The sequence below is a fragment of the Cotesia glomerata genome, linkage group LG6 (genome assembly GCF_020080835.1).
Source record: "Cotesia glomerata isolate CgM1 linkage group LG6, MPM_Cglom_v2.3, whole genome shotgun sequence".
NCBI classification, from domain to species: Eukaryota; Metazoa; Arthropoda; class Insecta; order Hymenoptera; family Braconidae; genus Cotesia; species Cotesia glomerata.
This window is the reverse complement of record NC_058163.1, coordinates 18,494,487-18,513,304: the sequence shown is the minus strand read 5'-3', so window position 1 is coordinate 18,513,304 and position 18,818 is coordinate 18,494,487. Positions and strand designations below refer to the sequence as shown.

General features: G+C 29.4%; 2 protein-coding genes across 14 annotated transcripts; both read left to right on the top strand.

Annotated features, from left to right (window-relative positions):
- The first annotated feature begins 4,404 nt into the window (after positions 1–4,404).
- LOC123266670 (motile sperm domain-containing protein 2-like) lies at positions 4,405–7,806 on the top strand. 5 transcript variants are annotated; one of them, XM_044731034.1, is made up of 9 exons: positions 4,405–4,423; positions 4,841–4,953; positions 5,244–5,393; positions 5,487–5,664; positions 5,743–6,185; positions 6,264–6,370; positions 6,439–6,639; positions 6,999–7,121; positions 7,190–7,806. In XM_044731034.1, exons 2-9 carry the CDS (start codon positions 4,890–4,892, stop codon positions 7,370–7,372), a joined length of 1,449 nt encoding a protein of 482 aa, XP_044586969.1. In that variant the 5' UTR covers positions 4,405–4,423; positions 4,841–4,889; the 3' UTR covers positions 7,373–7,806. The 5 variants fall into 5 exon arrangements, with proteins under 5 accessions (XP_044586969.1, XP_044586968.1, XP_044586967.1 ...); XM_044731033.1 differs by lacking the exon at positions 4,405–4,423 and adding an exon at positions 4,442–4,590; XM_044731032.1 differs by lacking the exon at positions 4,405–4,423 and adding an exon at positions 4,445–4,622.
- Positions 7,807–8,839: 1,033 nt separating this feature from the next.
- Positions 8,840–14,698, top strand: LOC123266668 (transcriptional repressor CTCF-like). 9 transcript variants are annotated; one of them, XM_044731021.1, is made up of 11 exons: positions 8,841–9,287; positions 9,354–9,487; positions 9,621–9,691; positions 10,350–10,516; positions 10,612–11,346; positions 11,462–11,749; positions 12,149–12,700; positions 12,822–12,985; positions 13,076–13,279; positions 13,419–13,712; positions 13,759–14,698. In XM_044731021.1, the coding sequence occupies exons 4-10, from the start codon at positions 10,387–10,389 to the stop codon at positions 13,485–13,487; spliced, it is 2,142 nt and encodes a 713-aa protein (XP_044586956.1). In that variant the 5' UTR covers positions 8,841–9,287; positions 9,354–9,487; positions 9,621–9,691; positions 10,350–10,386; the 3' UTR covers positions 13,488–13,712; positions 13,759–14,698. The 9 variants fall into 9 exon arrangements, with proteins under 9 accessions (XP_044586963.1, XP_044586956.1, XP_044586962.1 ...); XM_044731027.1 differs by lacking the exon at positions 9,621–9,691 and having other exon boundaries at positions 12,846–12,985; XM_044731020.1 differs by lacking the exon at positions 9,621–9,691.
- The last annotated feature ends 4,120 nt before the right edge of the window (positions 14,699–18,818 follow it).

Below are 18,818 nucleotides of genomic sequence, written 5' to 3'. Positions count from 1 at the left end.
ATACAGTAGAAATATTTGTTTCCATTTAAGCTACAACTGACAAAATTAAAATTAACTCATGTGATTAAATATTATTATTATTTCTTATGTCATGGTAAATATTACTGTGATTATTATTATTAATTTTACAACGTTGCTTACAAAGTGCTTAAAAAATTTCATCGCGAAAATTGCCTAAATTTTTAACTTCCCGCTAAGAAAATTGAAAATTTTCAAAAGTTGGGAAGTTATTGGTTTTAGCCCGTTTTTCGAAAATCAAGTTTTCAACGGATGTTGACGTTTTGAGGTCCTAGGAAGCTTCCCCGATTGTTTCCGCGATGGTGTCCGTTTGTCTGTATGTACCCTAGTAGAAATAATCGAGTTTTCACTGGATATAAACCAGTAACTGGCCAGTGATATCGAGTAAAAACTTGAAATCGCGCCACCTACAACTAAGTCATAAACATTAGTTACACCGACAGTGTATCTTTACTAGTGTGTGTATGTTTGTTTATTTTTTTTGTTAACCTGTACGCATCATTATTGTAATTATTATTATTAAAAAACAGTATAAATCAATCAAAATTAGTGTTTATTAACGTGTAAATAATTTCCAGTATATATTTCAAAATGGATACAGTGAAAAAAAATGACACAATATATAAATTGCGACTGTGGGCATTAAAAACAAATCTCCAATTCAAAATAATTATTTTCTTATTCTATTGTTAGATTTATTATTAGTCTATCAGACTAATGATGTTATCTATTTTATAATGTACACATAAATGAAACTTTTTTATATCATATCGTTTATTAAACATTATTTTGAATTTATTTGACAATTTTAATAACGCCTAATAACCTCAGAATTCGAAACTGACAGTTTCACTAAAGCCGCCATAATGTTTCGTTAGATCTCTAGTAAAACTGGCCAGTTACTAGACAGAAACTGGATATTACATTGGCCAGTTACTGGTTTAAGTCTAGTAAAACTGGCCAGTTACTGGCTAAAAACTTGATTTCATTTCTACTAGGGTATGTATGTAAGTATGCATGTAAGTATGTATGTGTGTGTATGTGTGTATCGCGATTGGCGTCATTCAAAAGGGCTTGACCAAACTTAGATTTTAAATATAATTGGGACCGATTCGAACCGGTAGATCTTGAGAAATTTAAAAAAAACTACAAAAAAAATTTTTTTCAAATGTGTTTTTTTTTTTTAATAACTTTGAAACGGCTTCACCGATCGATTTCAAAAACTATTCAGCTCTTAACATTAAAAAACCACGTCAATCGCCGCCAACCCGGTCAAAATCGGTTAATTCGTTCGTGAGTTATCGTTGTCGAAAGAAAACCGAAAAAAATATTTTTTCGGAATTACTTCGAAATTTTTCGTTTAATCAATTTAAACTTAAAGATCCTTTATGGGGCTTCAAAAGCTGCGACACAAAAATTATATTTTTGAGCTCTTCGAGTTCAAAATGTGAAAAACTGTGCTATTTGTTCATTCTTTAAATTTTTAATTTGGCAAACTATTCTTTTTAGCAATTAGGTCAAATTTTTAAGTAGGAAAACTTGATCTTTCGTATATTTTTAAATTATTCTTGCACAAACCATAATTTTTTATTTAAAGCACGAAAAGTATATACACATGAATAGTTAAGTAGTTAAAATATCTGAAAATTATTTCGAAAAAATTCTGGAAGAAATTATTTTTGAAATTTTTACAAGGTATAATTTTGTAATATATCGTTCGATTTTGATTTTTAAAACGGTATTCAAAGTAGTTTTTAGAGTAGTAATGAAAAAAAAATCTGTATATACGGGTTTATGTTGAAAGGTTAAAGAAGCCCGGTAATTATTTTCGAAAAATATCAAAAAAAATTTTTTATAAATTTTCAGCCAGCTGTAACTTTTGGACGCGTCGATCGATTTTAATTTTCCAAATGGTTTTCAATACAGTTTTTAAAGCGAAAAAAGTGGATGTCCGGGCAAATATCGTCTGGTTAAGAAATTTAAATGTTATGTCGAAAAAATACTGAGAAAAAAAATTTTGTGAATTTTTAAACAAATATAATTTTTGAACGCGTCGTTCGATTTTAATTTTTAAAAAAGCATTTGACGCAGTTTATTAAGCATACAAAATTTATAAATGGTTTTATTGTGATTTTTTCGCACGTTTTACTGTAATAAATTTTCAAAATAATGATAATAATTTTTATTACTCTTATTTATTTTGAAAAATGTATAAAGTTTTAAACTCTGTTTCACCCTAGGAAGCCTACGCGATAAAATTCTCATTAAACCCCAGCTCACTCTTCTACGACCTGAATTTAGACGAATAAGGTTTAAACAGAGTTTTAAAATTTGAACTAAACCCCAACTCAATACTCCTCACCCTGATGCAAGACGATTTAGGTTGAAACAGAATCTTAAAATTTAAACTAAACCCCAACTCACTATTCCTCACCCTGATATAAGACGAGTTAGGTTGAAAAAGGTTCTTAAATTAGAGCGGCATATGTCTACATCAAAGGAATCAGGCTCTACTAGGTTGAACTGGGGTTTTAAAATTTCGACTCGGGGATTCACCACGAATGTAAGATTTTTTAGCAATCGATTTACTCTCTTCCCTTATATTTTAAGTTTCTGAATTTTTCCAATAAGAATTCAATATGGCTCTATTTTTATAATTAGAAAAAAAAAAATCGCCAGACAAAATCGTTTTTCATTTTCAATAAATCATGTACTTGAATAAATATACAGTTAGCTGTATCTTCCATCTTCATCTTTTAGTTAAACTTTAAGTTAAAGTTTAAGTTAAATAGTTAAAATACTTATTTATTTAAAATAGTACAATTAAAATATTGAAAATATTTATATTTATGTTGAAATGCAAAGTATAAAAAAATTTTATTTATATAGATGATAAGAAATGATGTGATTATGATGTATATGTAAAGTTTTGTATTTAAGTCCTATTCTATACTTCTAGGCTCTAAGAGCTGAAATAATTAAAAAAAAAAAAAAAAAAATCCTGTACTCAAATTAATTTATAAATCTAGAGTTCAAAGTTACATTTGATTAGCATTCAAACATAAGACTTAAATACACAAACACTTACTATGTAAAAAAACTTGTGGTAAAGCACTCTGAGATTTGACAAATTAATAATAATCGATCGGACGGATCTTTTTGTGGGGATTAAACACTTGTTTTACTCTGTAATACAAAATCAAAAATGATTGTTATGTAATTCATTACCATACATACCAATGATATTAAAGTTAGCAGTCACTTGAAAATTTTTTAATTTTATTTAACAAACAAATTTGTTTCAAAAAATTCCATTTTTAATTTTTTTAAATTTCTACATGTCAATTTTTTTGCCATAATTTATTTGTTACAAAAATTCTATAGTATATTACACATATAGGGTAGTAAAATAAGAAATGTCTCAGATCACATGTAATTGTTGTCCGAGGCGAAGCCGAGGTCAATAAATATGTGAACTGAGGCTTTCTTATTTACTGCCCGTGGTGTGTATACTATTTTTCTCCTCGACGGAGGCGGAAAGCGGCATTTTCGTTTAGCGCAGCGGGAGGAAAATTGACGCTTTCCGCCCGGAGGTGAGAAAAATTAATTTTCATTACATACCAAAAGTTCATAACAATTGTTATTGTTCGACTGCAGATTAAGAGAATCCTTTTGTTTATAATAGTCCTCGAAGCATTTTCGGCAAACCATGGATGACAATTTTTTTTTTCATCTATCTCAATTTCATAGCACCACTGAAGTTTATTTCTCAAATTTAATGAATGTTTTTTATATAAAAGAAGATATCTTCTTTAATTTAAAAATAATGAGCCGGTGTTAACAGCTTCTTATTATTTTTTGTCTCTGTAATATTAAACTACTTCATTTATCTTATTTTTCGGGGTTGTATAGGTGGTGATGTTAATGCCTGATGAGTCACTAGAAATTTTAAAAAAGTATAAAAAGTACAAAAAACGACTTGAATAGTCGGTGAAATAAGTTGCAAACCACCAGTGACATGTGTGACATGCGTGCGTTCCAAACGCGGGAATTAAAACTAGCCGATAAGCTAGAAAATAAATTTAAAAAATGTAAACTTATCTACAGTTGTCACTGAGGTTTTTTCTGTTTATTCCCATCCAGGACTTGCGTTATAAGTTATAATATGTATATTATATGTAGTACATATTAATGAATCTTTTATCCATAAAATATCTTAACAATAACGTATACTACTAAGTAAAAATTAAATTATTTGTTTTCTTCAATTACTAAAAATTTTTATCACATGACAATTTTTAACGATATCAAGTGCTGAAAAAAAAAAAAATAAATAAATAAATAAACAAACCAACAAAAACAGTCAACAACTGGTCAACAAAAGTAGTTGATGCCAGAGTGACATGTATGTGAATGGAGAGTTTGGTTGTGTGTGTGTATGCAATAAAGAATTAATAATTATTTGTCAATAGAAAATAATATATTGACAAGTGATTGCTAGCATACCACACATACCAAGCTAGTTATTGTTAATTGATACCACGTCAAACATACGCCGACAGAGAGGCGCTGGTAACTTTCAATATCATCTGGTATCTGTGCTGGTATGCTGGGTCTGGGTATCTTTGTGATACTTATTGCATATGTCAGTCTGTGCTCATTGATGTTATAAATTAAGTCACAATATACAGTACAGAGTCATTCATTTTACATCCATTATACTGTATCAATATCTTTTTTATTTTATTAATATATGTAATTATTATTTTTTAAGCCATTACATGTTAATCAAATTATATATTTATTTCGTTATCACTTGCAGTCCGAACGGTCAAAGTGTCATCATTGGTGTTTTGTAATAATAAATAAATATGGAATTACAACAACAGATTAGTGAATTGAGAGAAAAATTATTGAAAAAATTGGAAGATGAAGGTAAATTATTTTATTATTATTTTTATGTTGCTGTATTGATCGAAAATAAAAACCTAATTTGAGATGAGAAAATGAATATTTATTGAGATTTTTATTAAAATTTATAATTTTTTGTCTTCTGGATAACTGAGAACAAAGGTCGACATGTACAAGTTCATGAATCAATTATTAACATTGGAGATATTTTTAAAACGATCGTTAATATTTTTTCTCATTTCAATGTCCAATGTTATGATCCAATTACGTCATTAATATCTTTTTATTTTTGTTATTTTATCCATTATTTTCAGGCAATAATTTTCATCCTGATGATATTGTGAGAGTTAAAACACGAGATGACTGGTTGAGAAGGTTTATAGAACACAGCGAATTTAAGGTTGATGATGCTCTTAATATGTTGTGGAATAGCTGTGAATGGAGACAAAAAGTTGGAGCTAATGGTTATTTTTTATTTATTTATTTTTATTTTAATCTTAATCTTGCTGACATTTTCACTGTCATCAGTCAATATATATTATTAAAAATGTTTACAGATATCAACGAGGAAAATGTCAGACGTGAATATTTAGAAGATGGAGTTTTCTTCGGCTATGGGAAAGATAAAGACGGCAAGACATTGTTTGTTATTCGTTCGAAATTACACGTAAGAGGTGCTAGAGACTTTGAAGAATTACAGCGATGTGTTATCTACTGGCTAGAAAGACTTGAAAGGTTAATTTTTATTTTATGTGGCATATTTATATTTATTACCTATTTAATTGATTTGCTAAATGGTTTTTACTTATTTAGAGAAGGGAATGGTGACCAAATAACATTATTCTTTGATATGACTGATACGGGCTTATCTAACACAGATTTAGAGTTTATAAAATACATAATTAATCTTCTCAAGCATTACTATCCAAATTTTCTGAACAATATCATTCTACTGGACTTGCCATGGGTACTGAATGCAGCTTTGAAAATAATAAAATCATGGCTTCCACCTCCAGCAATACCAAAAATAAAACAAGTTAATAAAACTGGGCTCAAGGACCTAATTGATTCCAATGTGGCTTTAAAAAGTTGGGGTGGAACTAATGAGTATGTCTTTAAGTTTATACCAGAAGTTCGTACTAATTCACTAATTGTCAATGGTAAACTGGACAACAAAAAAGTTCACTTTGCTGAAAATTCTCCATTGACTGAAATGCCATCCAGTGGATTTGGTGATCAATCTCCAGAAGAATCTAGTATGCTTCTAAGTTTAATTTAATTAAACGTTTTAGCGTTTATTCAATTATTATTAATAATAAATTAAAATTTTTCAGTGCTTGCTATCAGTCCAGATGTTATTTCATTCAATAAAGAAGGGCCTGAAATAATTGGTACAATTGTTTTAAAAAATACAACTACTGAAAAATTCCTTTCGTACAAGGTTCATTTTTTTTATTCAATAATTTCTTCTGTCTAATTATTCTTTATCAATATTATTTTATTTTTTAGATAAAAACAACAGCACCTGAGAAATTTCGAGTACGTAGAAGTACTGGTGTATTAGCACCGGGAATGCAGGCTACCGTAACAGTATCGTTACAACCTGGCTTCAATTTACGTGCTTTATTACACCAAGATAAATTTCTAGTAATGTGTCTTCCTCTCAAAGATTCTAAGATGAGTTCTGAGGACTTAACTGAATTTTGGAAGGTAAATTCTATTTTTTTTTTCTCGTCATTAATTATAGATATGTGAAAGTAAGGCCATGTTGTCTTCGGACTAGAGAAAATGTTCAAATTGGTCAATCATCAAACTTTCTTTTTTATATTCTATTAAACACTAGATTGATGAAAAAAATTAAAGATTATTGATCCAGTTGAGTGAAGTCTAATCCAGTTTTATCGAAGTTACATTAAATTTTTATCATGTAAATATTGTGATTTTTTTTAATGAAAATTAAAGTAAATTACGAAACAATGTTCAAATTTGATGGCCTAAAAAATTCGTTAAGCATATACAATAATTAGCCATAAGTAATTTAAGTAATTAAATAAAAATTTTATGTTTAGACTAATGGAAAATCAGCTGAACAGCATAAAGTTTTTTGTCGTGATGGAATGAATGAATCAGCATCAGCTTTATCTTCAAGCCTAACTAATACGGATAGAACAACTGATTCATTACATGCAAAAGTAAGTATTTAAAATGATTTAATTCAAATATTCAACGTTGATTGTATTATCTTTTATTTTTTTTATAGATTGCGCATTTAGAAGAATGCCACGGCAAATTACATAAAGAGCTACGTAACGTTAAACACGTAATGATAATATCAATAATATGGACTGTGGTAGCTGCGGTAGCAATTGTTTATATTTTACGTTCAGATATTGAACAAGTACTAGGTAACGATCAGAGTTGTCACACTCATTCACATATTTAATACGAGGCCTGTGGCTGCTAGTCTTATCAATGTTTGAAAAACAATTACTACAATTACTAAAAAAAAGATCTTACGTTTCCGATTGGTTATAAACAAATTATTCGTGCCACGATTTATTTGTTATAAATTTTTTTAATATTTAAATTTGAATGCCTTGTATATATTAATTTTTTTTATCAAAGCATTTACAACCATTCCTTTTGTACTGAGTAATTATTTTTTTTACTTCCTCTTCATTATTTAATTTATAAAACAGATCCATTAAAATATTAAAATTTTTAATAGTTATAAATAAACGCATTATGAAGGGGAAATATTTTTATAAGCTTTTTTTATCAATATTTATACATAATTATTGTAATAAGGAGTAATAAATTCCGTGTGATAACGCGCAAACAACATTTACCCAATTATTAAAACTATAAATTTACAAACAAAAATAATAGCACACGAATATATTGAATTGTTGAAAAAAAAAAAAATTAACTATACGTAATTATATTTTATAATCTATTGAAAAAATAATTTATATCGCTCGATTGTGGCGAGCACTAAAAAAAAAAGCAAACTTTGTAATTTGTATAAAAAAGCCTGTTAGAAAATTATATAAAATCAATGAGTTATGAAACTGTTGTATTATTATTTATTTACATAAAATAACTGCAATTCTTGTAATATATGCTTATAAAATAAAAATCTTTTTATTCCTTGCTGTAAGGCTTTTGATGATTTTTTTAAAACTATTTTAACTAATAATTATAAATAAATATGTATAAAATAGAATTCAGAAAAAATGTAATTTTTTTTTGTTTTCAGAGTACTCGTTGATTTTTTCATTTATTACCAATTTTTTATATTTGAAATTTAATGGGTTATTTTTTAGAAAAGTTTGATTAATTTTAGAAGTATGTTTTGTATTCAAGTTTCACTGAGTAAATTATTTGTACCAACTTGATTGAAAATAGTATACAGATAATTTACAAATTTTGTTATAAATAAATTCAATACCATATAAATTATTAAAAAAATTTTCCAAACTTATTCAAAAATTTTTTATTGAATAAAAAAAATAGTTAATCTATTTTCAATTTTATAAAATTAAAAATTTTTTTTGCTTTAAAAATCCAAATTATAAAAATCGTTGAAAAAAAATACTTTTCCCAAATGAAACAGGCGAAAGTACCTTTTCTATGAAATAAATATAATATTTTTCATATAGTAGGTAGTTATACGAATATATGAAAATGAGTAAGTACATAATATATAATATATAACACAATAATATCTAATAAATAAAAATTAAATTTCACTTCGACAATGATCGTTAAAACCCGTGGGCAACGAATATGACCGAAGAGGACCGATGAAGTGGGAGCAATAATCGGCCAATAAACACTGAGAACTCCCCTCTCACTGAGTGGAAAGCCACCCGGCAGTTTCCCGCCCTTTTAATGTAGTAGCGTCCTTTCTCGCCCGTCTGCTGGCGTTAGTAGTCGCTCGTCCGAGAGTCCTCTGTATTTAGCGCGCGCGTTATTATACAAAAAATAATATTCGAGTGTACGAAATTCATAATCGATAATATCAGTTAATTGAATCCATATTGGTGAAATATAAAGGAAGAATAACAGCAAGAATATATAGAGCAAGGTGGTAGATAAAGGTAAATATGTCGTCATGGCGTACAATTGCACTGGGTTTACCGTCAAATAAGAAGTAACATCGTTTAGTGTTCACACATTTACCCCCACCTTTATATCCATCATCCAGACGGTATCTCCATCTTTGTTTCCGAGACTCGTTGGCAGTCGGCCGCCGTCGGTATCTTTTTAGTGTAAGGTGTAAGCATTGATATTGATGACGCTAGTGAGAACTGTATAGTGTGTATAGTATGTGTACTGTATACCCAGAGAAAGAGGTAGGTTGGTTTGTCGAGTAGTAGTATTGGTTTGTAATGATAATCCCCATTTTTGTGTCTGTGTAGGTGAAGCCGGCGCATAAACGAGTGCGCATACTTTAAAACGGCAACTTCGATCTGCCATATTGGGTTCTTTCTCAAACTATTGCTTTCACGTTCGGTCTTGTCTCTTACACAACGCCCTCACACGTATGTTCGAGGTAAGCGGATAGTATATTATTTTATCCACAAGATTTCGACCTGTGCTCTGGGTTTTGTGGCGCCGCACGTTTTTTCTTTTTTACACCACACTATCTCATGAATAGCTTAATGAGTTATTAATTATTACTGCAGTATAATATATTTACGGATACAACGAGGAGTTAGGTGGCCAAAGTACAGTTGTGAATATTTATAACAATCTGGTGAGTGATTAAATATTATATTACCGGAGCACTTGAATGTAAACGAGGGAGCGCGTACCCTTTGGTCTTATTGCGTCTACCGTCCATATTGATGTCAGCGCCGACAGTGATAATTTTATGAAATTTTTGTCCGTTAATGCCCCCTGTATCTTGGAATCGAAATCATCCTGTTGACTTTGGTGTTTCACAAAAGCTCCGCCAGCATCACCTAGATCTGAATCAGCGCGGTTCCTTAGTAATTAAGAATACCAATAATTGGTCATGGGTGTACGGATGTCCTGATTGATTAGAGTCAATGCTTCGGATAGATGCTGATGGTGATCATCATGCCTGGGCGCATACCACGGGAACGCGCCGTCAAGACCTTCTTTAGACCCACTCGTACTTGTACTCCTCACACGTACTCACTTACACGCAGCTATGGCGTCCTTGCTTATTGATAACTATTTCATGCTACTAAACACTGCTTACTATTTGTTAGATAACGAATAATTTTATGATCTCGTTTTTAATGTTCATTTGTTTCTATTAGCTCTATTGATTGACTGATTTTTTATTTTTTTAATTATTACCATTATCATTGTTATTATTATTATTTTTGTTACTAGACTATATTTATTTATATGTATACATATATTAATAATTACTTTTATTCCAGATATCGTGATTGTTGAAAGCTGATTAATGGTTTCAAAATGACGACCAACGTGACCACAATTAAACTCGAAGATGGACAAGAGTCTGTTACAGAAATACAGACTTACTTGGAGACTTTTAATAAAGAAATAGAAGGTGGACAAGGAGAACAGTTACAACATGTTCAACGTTAGTTTATTTTAATTTAAATAAAATTTTTTAATTTATTCTAATAACTAATACGGCCGTTTTTTAAAATTAATCATATATTTTTGTTACAATAGTTCAACAAGTTGAAGGATTATCCGCAGGCGATGACGGTGGTACTTATTTCGTTGACCAAACTGGGCAATATTACTACCAGGCCAGTAGTGATGAAACGCCCGTAATGACGCAGGTTCAAATTCAAGAAGTCGAAGAAATAGATCAGAATGATGCCGAAGGACAAGAGGAACAATATCACGAAGTTGAAGAATTGGAGAGCCTTGAAACTGAGGATAATGATGGTCAAGTTAATAGCGGGGGCGAGAACGTCGTCTTGAATTCAAATGATGCGTATCAAACAGTTACTATAGTACCCTCGGACACTAATCCGGGTGAAGTTAGTTATGTGTTGATTGTTCAACAACCGGAGAATGAAGACAAAGAACGTGGCGAGGGAGCTGAAGGGGAAGAAGGAGAGCAAGATCTCAGGGTATTTGATTTTGAGGATAACGATGATAATGACGGAGGTACTGAGTATGAGGCTGACGATGATAAAACTAAAATAATGAAGTACTTGCCGAAGAAATCTCAAACTGTAACGCAGGCTCATATGTGTAACTACTGTAATTACACGAGTCCAAAGCGTTATTTACTATCGAGGCATATGAAGTCACACTCAGAAGAACGTCCTCATAAGTGTAGTGTTTGTGAGAGGGGATTCAAGACACTTGCGTCATTACAGAATCACGTCAATACACACACTGGTACGAAACCACATCATTGTAAATTTTGCGAGAGTGCATTTACAACGTCAGGTATGTATTACACGCTATGCTTCCTTCTATACTTTGTTATCAGCTAAATTATTGCTGACTTTATGTATTAATTATATTTATATTCATAATTATAATCATTATATTTATGCTCTAGGTGAGTTGGTGAGGCACGTACGATATCGCCATACCCACGAGAAACCGCATAAATGTCACGAGTGTGATTATGCATCTGTTGAATTGTCGAAATTGAAGCGGCACATCAGGTGTCATACCGGCGAGCGTCCCTATCAGTGTCCACACTGTACATACGCAAGTCCCGATACATTCAAACTTAAACGTCATTTACGTATACACACTGGCGAAAAGCCTTACGAATGTGATATATGTCAAGCACGATTTACTCAATCGAACAGCTTAAAAGCTCACAAGCTTGTTCATAATGGTTTGTATTTTTTTTTTTTTTTTTTTTTTTTTGATTAACTATAAGAAAATTAAATTAGAAAATAATAATGTGTTGCGATTAATTGCAATTATTTCAATTTTTTGCATGACTTATTTTGATAAAAAAAAATAATATCTAGAGAATACTTGTCAATTTGAGGCAAAAGATTGTTAAATAAATAATAATATTTAGTAATACATCCAAAAGTTTGAAGAAAAAATAATAATCATATGGTTCTATACATTCTTTGAAATTGACGAAAATTTTGAGTGAAGAAAATTTCTATAATTGTGCTATATAATTTCAATAATCAAAAATAATTTTTCACAATGATATTGTTAGTTGATATGTATATTTTTTGTATTTAAAATAATTAACAATAATTATAAATATTTACAGTTGGAGATAAACCAGTTTTTCAATGTGAATTGTGTCCAACGACATGTGGCCGTAAAACAGATCTACGAATTCACGTGCAAAAGCTCCACACATCAGATAAGCCGCTTAAATGTAAAAGATGTGGAAAAACATTCCCAGACAGATATAGTTATAAACTTCACAGCAAGACACATGAAGGTGAAAAATGTTACAAATGTGATCTTTGTCCGTATGCGTCTATTTCAGCTCGTCATCTGGAGAGCCATATGTTGATCCACACCGATCAAAAACCGTATCGATGTGATCACTGCTTCCAATCGTTCAGACAGAAGCAATTATTGAAACGGCACTGCAATCTCTATCATAATCCTTCATATGTACCACCACCCCCGCAGGAAAAAACCCACCAATGTCCAGAATGCGAGCGAGCATTCAGGCATAAGGGAAATCTCATTCGACACATGGCTATTCATGATCCCGATTCATCAGTGCAAGAGAAACAACAAGCCTTGAAAATGGGCAGACAGAAAAAAATTCAAATTATTGACGGTCAGAGAGTTGAAGTTTTGACTGGTGAGTATTATTATAATTATTAGTAGAATAAGTCAGTTTTAATATAACAAAGCTCTGGATGTTTACGATATGATTCAATTCATTGACTAATCTCTGTGCATTGTTACGTGATGGAAAACAGGTGATTTAACGTCTAAAATTAAAGGTTACGATGACGACGAAGAAGAAGAGGAAGAGGAGGAAGAAGAAGAAGAAGAAGAAATGATGGCTGTCGAAGGTGCTGATGGACAACAGTACGTTGTTCTGGAAGTAATTCAATTGGCTGATAATCAAGGAACTGAGCAGGTATTTTATAATTTTTGTTCTATATTCATGAATGATGATAAAAAAATTTTTTACCGGTAAACATTCATTAATTTTAAAATATCTTTTTAGATGGCTGTTGTAGCGAATGAAGATGGTGATTTAATGATGCAAGATCCTCTGAGTTCAGAAGCGGGCATGGTTTCAGTTTCTGGTGATAACGAAGGCGAAGAAATTGTTGAAGAATCAATACCTTTACGAAAAATGCCCAATTCAAAGCAACAAAATGATTCAAAACTTCGTAAGGAGATGGAAAATTGCTTCGGTTTTGATGAGGTTTGTTGATTTTTATATTTTGCTTTCCAAGATAACTTTAATTTTTTATTTTAGTGACATATTTTAAAGTTATTTAGTTTTACAATGAGTAGTTGGTTAGAAAAATAATTAATACAGAAATTTTTTAATTTATTTACAGGAAGAGGAGGAAGAAGAAGAAGAAGTTGACGGAGATAGTGAAATGCGGCTGCTCGAAACAATTTCGTAATAATCGTCGGCCATACAATGTAATGGCGTAATGTACCTATTTAGTAGTTAAATGTATTTCTTTCGTTTCTTTCCTTATTTTTTTATCCTCAACTTGAACTCACACAACAGAGTGGGGGATTGAGTGATTGGAAAATACCAACACAAGTTAAATACGTGTACCCAATGCATACACAAGTATATGTTAAGAGAAATATATATAAATATATATATATATATATATATATATATATATATATATATATATATATATATATATATATATATGTGTGTGTTAAGTATATATTTACTTATGTGCACGTACGGTAAATACACGATATAAGAGACTGTGGATATAATGCAGTGTATACTAGGTACATTTAATTATTTATAATTCACCTTAATCAATTATTTTATTAGTTTTAATCTAAAAAAGGCATAAAAAATGCAACTCGTTTATAAAAATTGTACAGTTTAAATTACTAAAAACGAAAGTTGTTGTAGTGTAATTTTTTTTATATTAAGTTTTAATTTATCTGGTCGACTATATGTAATTGAAATGATGATAATGATGATGATGATGGCCGTTAAATTATATACACGAATTCATCGAAGTAATTAATGAAGAGTAATGAGTAATTTCGAACATGACAGTCAATTGTAAGAGAAGAAAAATTGTAATACGATATCATAACTGGCGTTATGAGGCTGCCATGTATATAAATGTTCCTCAAATATTGTCTAATTGACATTTATTGATGTAGGAAATTAAATTAATTAGGTGAATTTGATTTAATAAGATTATAAATTTAAAGGATAAAATAATATCAATTGATTATGAGGGAATTAATTTAGTGATGTTTTTCTTTTTTCTTAAAAATTATAAAAACTCCCTCAATGTATGTAACAAAGATAGTTTTTAATTTATATATAAATACTACATGGTAAAATTAAAAAAAAAATAATAATAAATTTATGTACGTGAACAGGGTTCGCGAAGAGTGAATTTTTTTTCAATCAGTAACTTTAAATTAGCACTTTAAACTTGTTTATGGCAATTAAATATAAATCTAACTGTAATTTATAAATAATATGATAGGTAATTTAATTATTATTATACACACTTGATTAAACAAAATTTAGTTCTTTTATAAGTCTCAACATCACAAGGGTTTTTGTTTAAAATTATTTTATTAGATCGAGTAAGAATTTATAATAAAGTTCTTAAATATACTTCAATGTTATTAAAATTATTACATATTTTCACTCTTCTCTCACATAATTCTACGTTTAAAACAAAAAAAAAAAAAAGTATAAATGTATAAATATATATCTTATATAAATATATAAATATACCTATAAATACACGTAAACTGTAGTTAAATATTTAAACAAAGAATAAGATTTTTAATTGTGTTTTATTATGAAATTTTAATTTACACATTTCTTCACTACGCAATCTGTTTAATCGATTAATATTATTTATAACTGTATTTATAATATTAATTTAAAGTGTTGAACTACTGACTAATAAAAAATTATTAATCAATAAGTTGAACAAAAAAAAAATTTAATAAAAATTCAAAACAAAATTAATGGAGCTTTTTTTACACTCAATTGTATATTTACTATAATATTATTAAAATAACTATCGAGTATAAAGAAAAAGGAAGAAATAACAAAGTTAAAAATGTAATGTAATAAATCTAAATCACGTTCTTAAAAATTTCAAAGAAATAAAAAATTACAGAATTGGAAAATTAAAATGTAAATTTTGAATCAGTAATTATTAAAGCCAAAATAATGCAATTAACAGTTATAATTATTTAATGTTTGATTAATAGAGTAAGAATGAAAATTTGACGTGAAAGACAAACATTGTCTGTTTCCCATGAGCTTACTTTTAAAGTTGATTAGTGTCATGATAGAACAAGAAAGTGAATGATAGAAGGAGAGAAAAGAGGTAAAGGGAGGCCAGTAAGCCGCACCCAGGTGGAGGTTCCGTTGTGGTCGTCAACCCCGTTCAACACGGATAGATATTTATAGAAGACCATCACGACATGAAGATTAAATTTGGGAGTGTTCTGCGATCAAATAACGTAATTGATTGCTTACTTGCTTGCTTCGAGTAAAGAAGAAATTTTTTATTAAAAAATAAATAACTTTTTTATTATTATTTTAAATGATATGATAGTGTTAAATATTGCCAAGGTATGGTTGATATAATAGCTGATGGTAAAGTATGTAAGTACTGTCGAGCAAACAATTGTCTTTTACTGTCCTGGTGTTGTTTGTTTTTAGTGGAATATGTACTGTGGATTACAAGTAAGGGGTCTCTTCTCGGCGCCTTGGCGGTTCATCTACTACAGGGACAAATGGACGTGACACAGTGTGGCCCACGCGAGAGAGCAGCTTGCATTGGCCTCCCACGGATCTTCTTCTTGTCTTCTTGAACGGGAACGAGGGAGAGTTTAAACTTGAGCTAAGGCGAGTAGAAAACGGTTTAGTTGTTCAAGAATAAAGGAAGAAATATAAACGAATAATAACAACAGGAACAATAACTACTATAATGATAATAATAATCCTCATGGAAAAATCTAAACCATATATAAATATTTTTAAATTATGCAAGAAATACATTTATAAAAATTTCTTATATAATTTAAAATATATTTTTTATTTATTTCAATTTATATTTTTTTAATGAAACAATAATCACAAAGAGTATAGTTACCTTTATTTAACTTTGAAGAGAAGAATAAGAACAATATCATCATCAGTGTCTTTCTTCTTCTTCCTCTTCTTTCTATTATTATTTTTACTCTTAGTTCTTCTTGTAGTCCTATTTCACTACTCTCTTCTTTCATTCTTCTATATATGTACTAAACTCTCATCTCTGATGTGCTTGTGAAAGGCCCCTCGGGCTTTCCCGAGGTAATAAAATGCACCAATGATAACGTCTATTATGCAGTTTATACATTCTGGTTCGCGATCTCGGGGTCAAAGTCGATGGACAGATATAGCCACAGGCATGTCAAGTGTCCCCGTTGTTGTGGTTGTTGTTATTGTTATTGTTGTTGAATAGGAAATATTAATTTAAAAAATTTTTTTTCGTCATTGTACCGATACACCTCTATAACAACAATATTAATAGACAAAATGAGTTATTTTACAATTCAAACGTTTCTCACGCCTATTTACTCTACGACACTAGGTCATATGAAACTTTATTATTATTATCATCATTATTATTACTTTTAAAATATTTAATACTAGATGAAATAGCTTATGCACAATTTAACTCCCTTTTATAATTTTTCACAGATGTTAAAATAATATTTAAACTTGGAGCATGACGATCTTTATAATTTTACAACACATTTTTATTTTAATGCGAATGAATAAAATTATTTATGGATATGTTACAACTTACAACCACTATTATATAATACCGTAAGTATTTTTGAATTTTATTTATTTATAAATTACAAATTGAATCATGTTTATGTCTATGTCTCAATAATGTAGCGTAGGAATTTAATTAATTATTTATTTATGGTAAAAATAAAAATTAATTTTGTACATTTTTTATTCACAGACAGAGTTTAAGATTTAACAGATTAGAATTTAAAAATATTAATAAGTATCAGTGTAATTAAAAAAGCATAATTAACACGGGAGTATAGAATGAAATGATTAATGGACTGGGAATGAATAAAAAGTGAAATGGAGTCCCAATAACCAAGTAAGTTATTGAGATCCGTGGTCTTAACTTGGAAAAGTGATCGTCATGGAGTAGACTATTGTTGGACGATACGTCGATTAACCCGGATAACCCTGCGGTGAATAAGGGACTGCTCGGTATATCTATACCAATATATAACAGCGAGGGGATATCGTGATAACGATAAATATATATTTATATATATAATATAATATTTTATAGAGAGCTGTGTAGACCAACCGTTATTGGCCGACAGACAGACACACCGTTCGTTGTTGTGGTACTCACCAGACATTGCCCAAGAACAATGATTCACGATTCGCGTTATACGCGACGCCCTACGATTTCCGTGTTATGTCTTTTATTCGTTACTTTCTTGCGTGTATACTATGTACATTTATGTTTATATTTATATTTATATAATATAGTATGCATGTGTAAGTGCGAATGTGGCTAACATATCCCCCCAAGAAACTTTAAGTATATGTATAATAATGATCGCTATGCCCTGCTGGGTTTGCGACCACTTGCGACACCCTCTTTCTTCAACATCCGATACGCCGACAGCAAATCATTCCTCTGCGTCAACATTACTGCACTTTTAATTTATTCACATATTTTATCTATTATCTAACCCAGTAATCATTATTTTCACTCAATTCATTTACATCAACTTTGATATTTTGTACATACGTGAATTTTTTTTTTTTTTTTTATTTGTTCTTGATATCAAGTCTAACGGGTTTTATTGACGGCTAGTTTTATTTATTTAATTAAATCATTATAGTTAATTAATTATTCATTCATAAACATACTTGTTGCAATTAACAGACGGTAGTAGGTGTATTTTGTATATTGTATATTAATATTAACAATAAGTATAATAGACAATGGAAGAATTATTTGTTGAAAATTTGTTGGTTTAGAAATATGCAAGTTCATTTTACATAAATTTTTTTTTTAATTTTATTTCACACCAAAGTTATATTATAAACAAAAAATTTTTAGAATTTTTTTATTCCAAAGAAACTGAATTTTATAAAAATAAACGAAAAACTTTGTAATTAAAATTACTCTGTAATTAAGAGGGTTCAAAAAGAATGAAATAACAAAAATTAATTATTTTATTCGGCCTTGTAAAAAACTATTCATTGATTCGAGGGAAATGATACGGTGTCAAAAATTGAAACATCCAACACATAATTATATAATGATAAAGAATTTCAATCTTTGAAGAAAATCGTTGCAATAAAATTTGTTTACAAAAATTTGAAATCTAAATTTTGAATAAAATTTTGAGCTTATGAAAAGATTGTACAAGACTTTTATTGTTGTTGTAAGAAATTTAATTCTCAATACAAACTATTATTATCAAATTATTTATTATAATTTATTTAAAAATTTTATTTTATTATAATTATGAAATTTTTACACTCGCAATATTTTTTTATTATCAAGCAATATTTAAAAGTGAAAATATAGTTGATTATAAAGGGTTCGTGTTACAAAATTTTACAAAACACCCCCTTTGCATTAGAACTGCGAGATTATTATAAATGAAATGAAAGTAAACAAAAATTAACAAGTTTTTGTTAATAAATAATTTAGTTCTATAAAAAAAAAAGAGGG

Coding starts and splice junctions, on each gene's coding strand:
- LOC123266670 (XM_044731034.1), top strand. CDS start 4,890: ATGGAATTACAACAACAGATTAGTGAATTGAGAGAAAAATTATTGAAA. Junction 4,954..5,243: donor GAAAAAATTGGAAGATGAAG/GTAAATTATTTT, acceptor CATTATTTTCAG/GCAATAATTTTCATCCTGAT. Junction 7,122..7,189: donor CTGATTCATTACATGCAAAA/GTAAGTATTTAA, acceptor TTTTTTTTATAG/ATTGCGCATTTAGAAGAATG.
- LOC123266668 (XM_044731023.1), top strand. CDS start 10,387: ATGACGACCAACGTGACCACAATTAAACTCGAAGATGGACAAGAGTCT. Junction 11,347..11,461: donor GAGTGCATTTACAACGTCAG/GTATGTATTACA, acceptor TTTATGCTCTAG/GTGAGTTGGTGAGGCACGTA. Junction 12,986..13,075: donor ATAATCAAGGAACTGAGCAG/GTATTTTATAAT, acceptor ATATCTTTTTAG/ATGGCTGTTGTAGCGAATGA.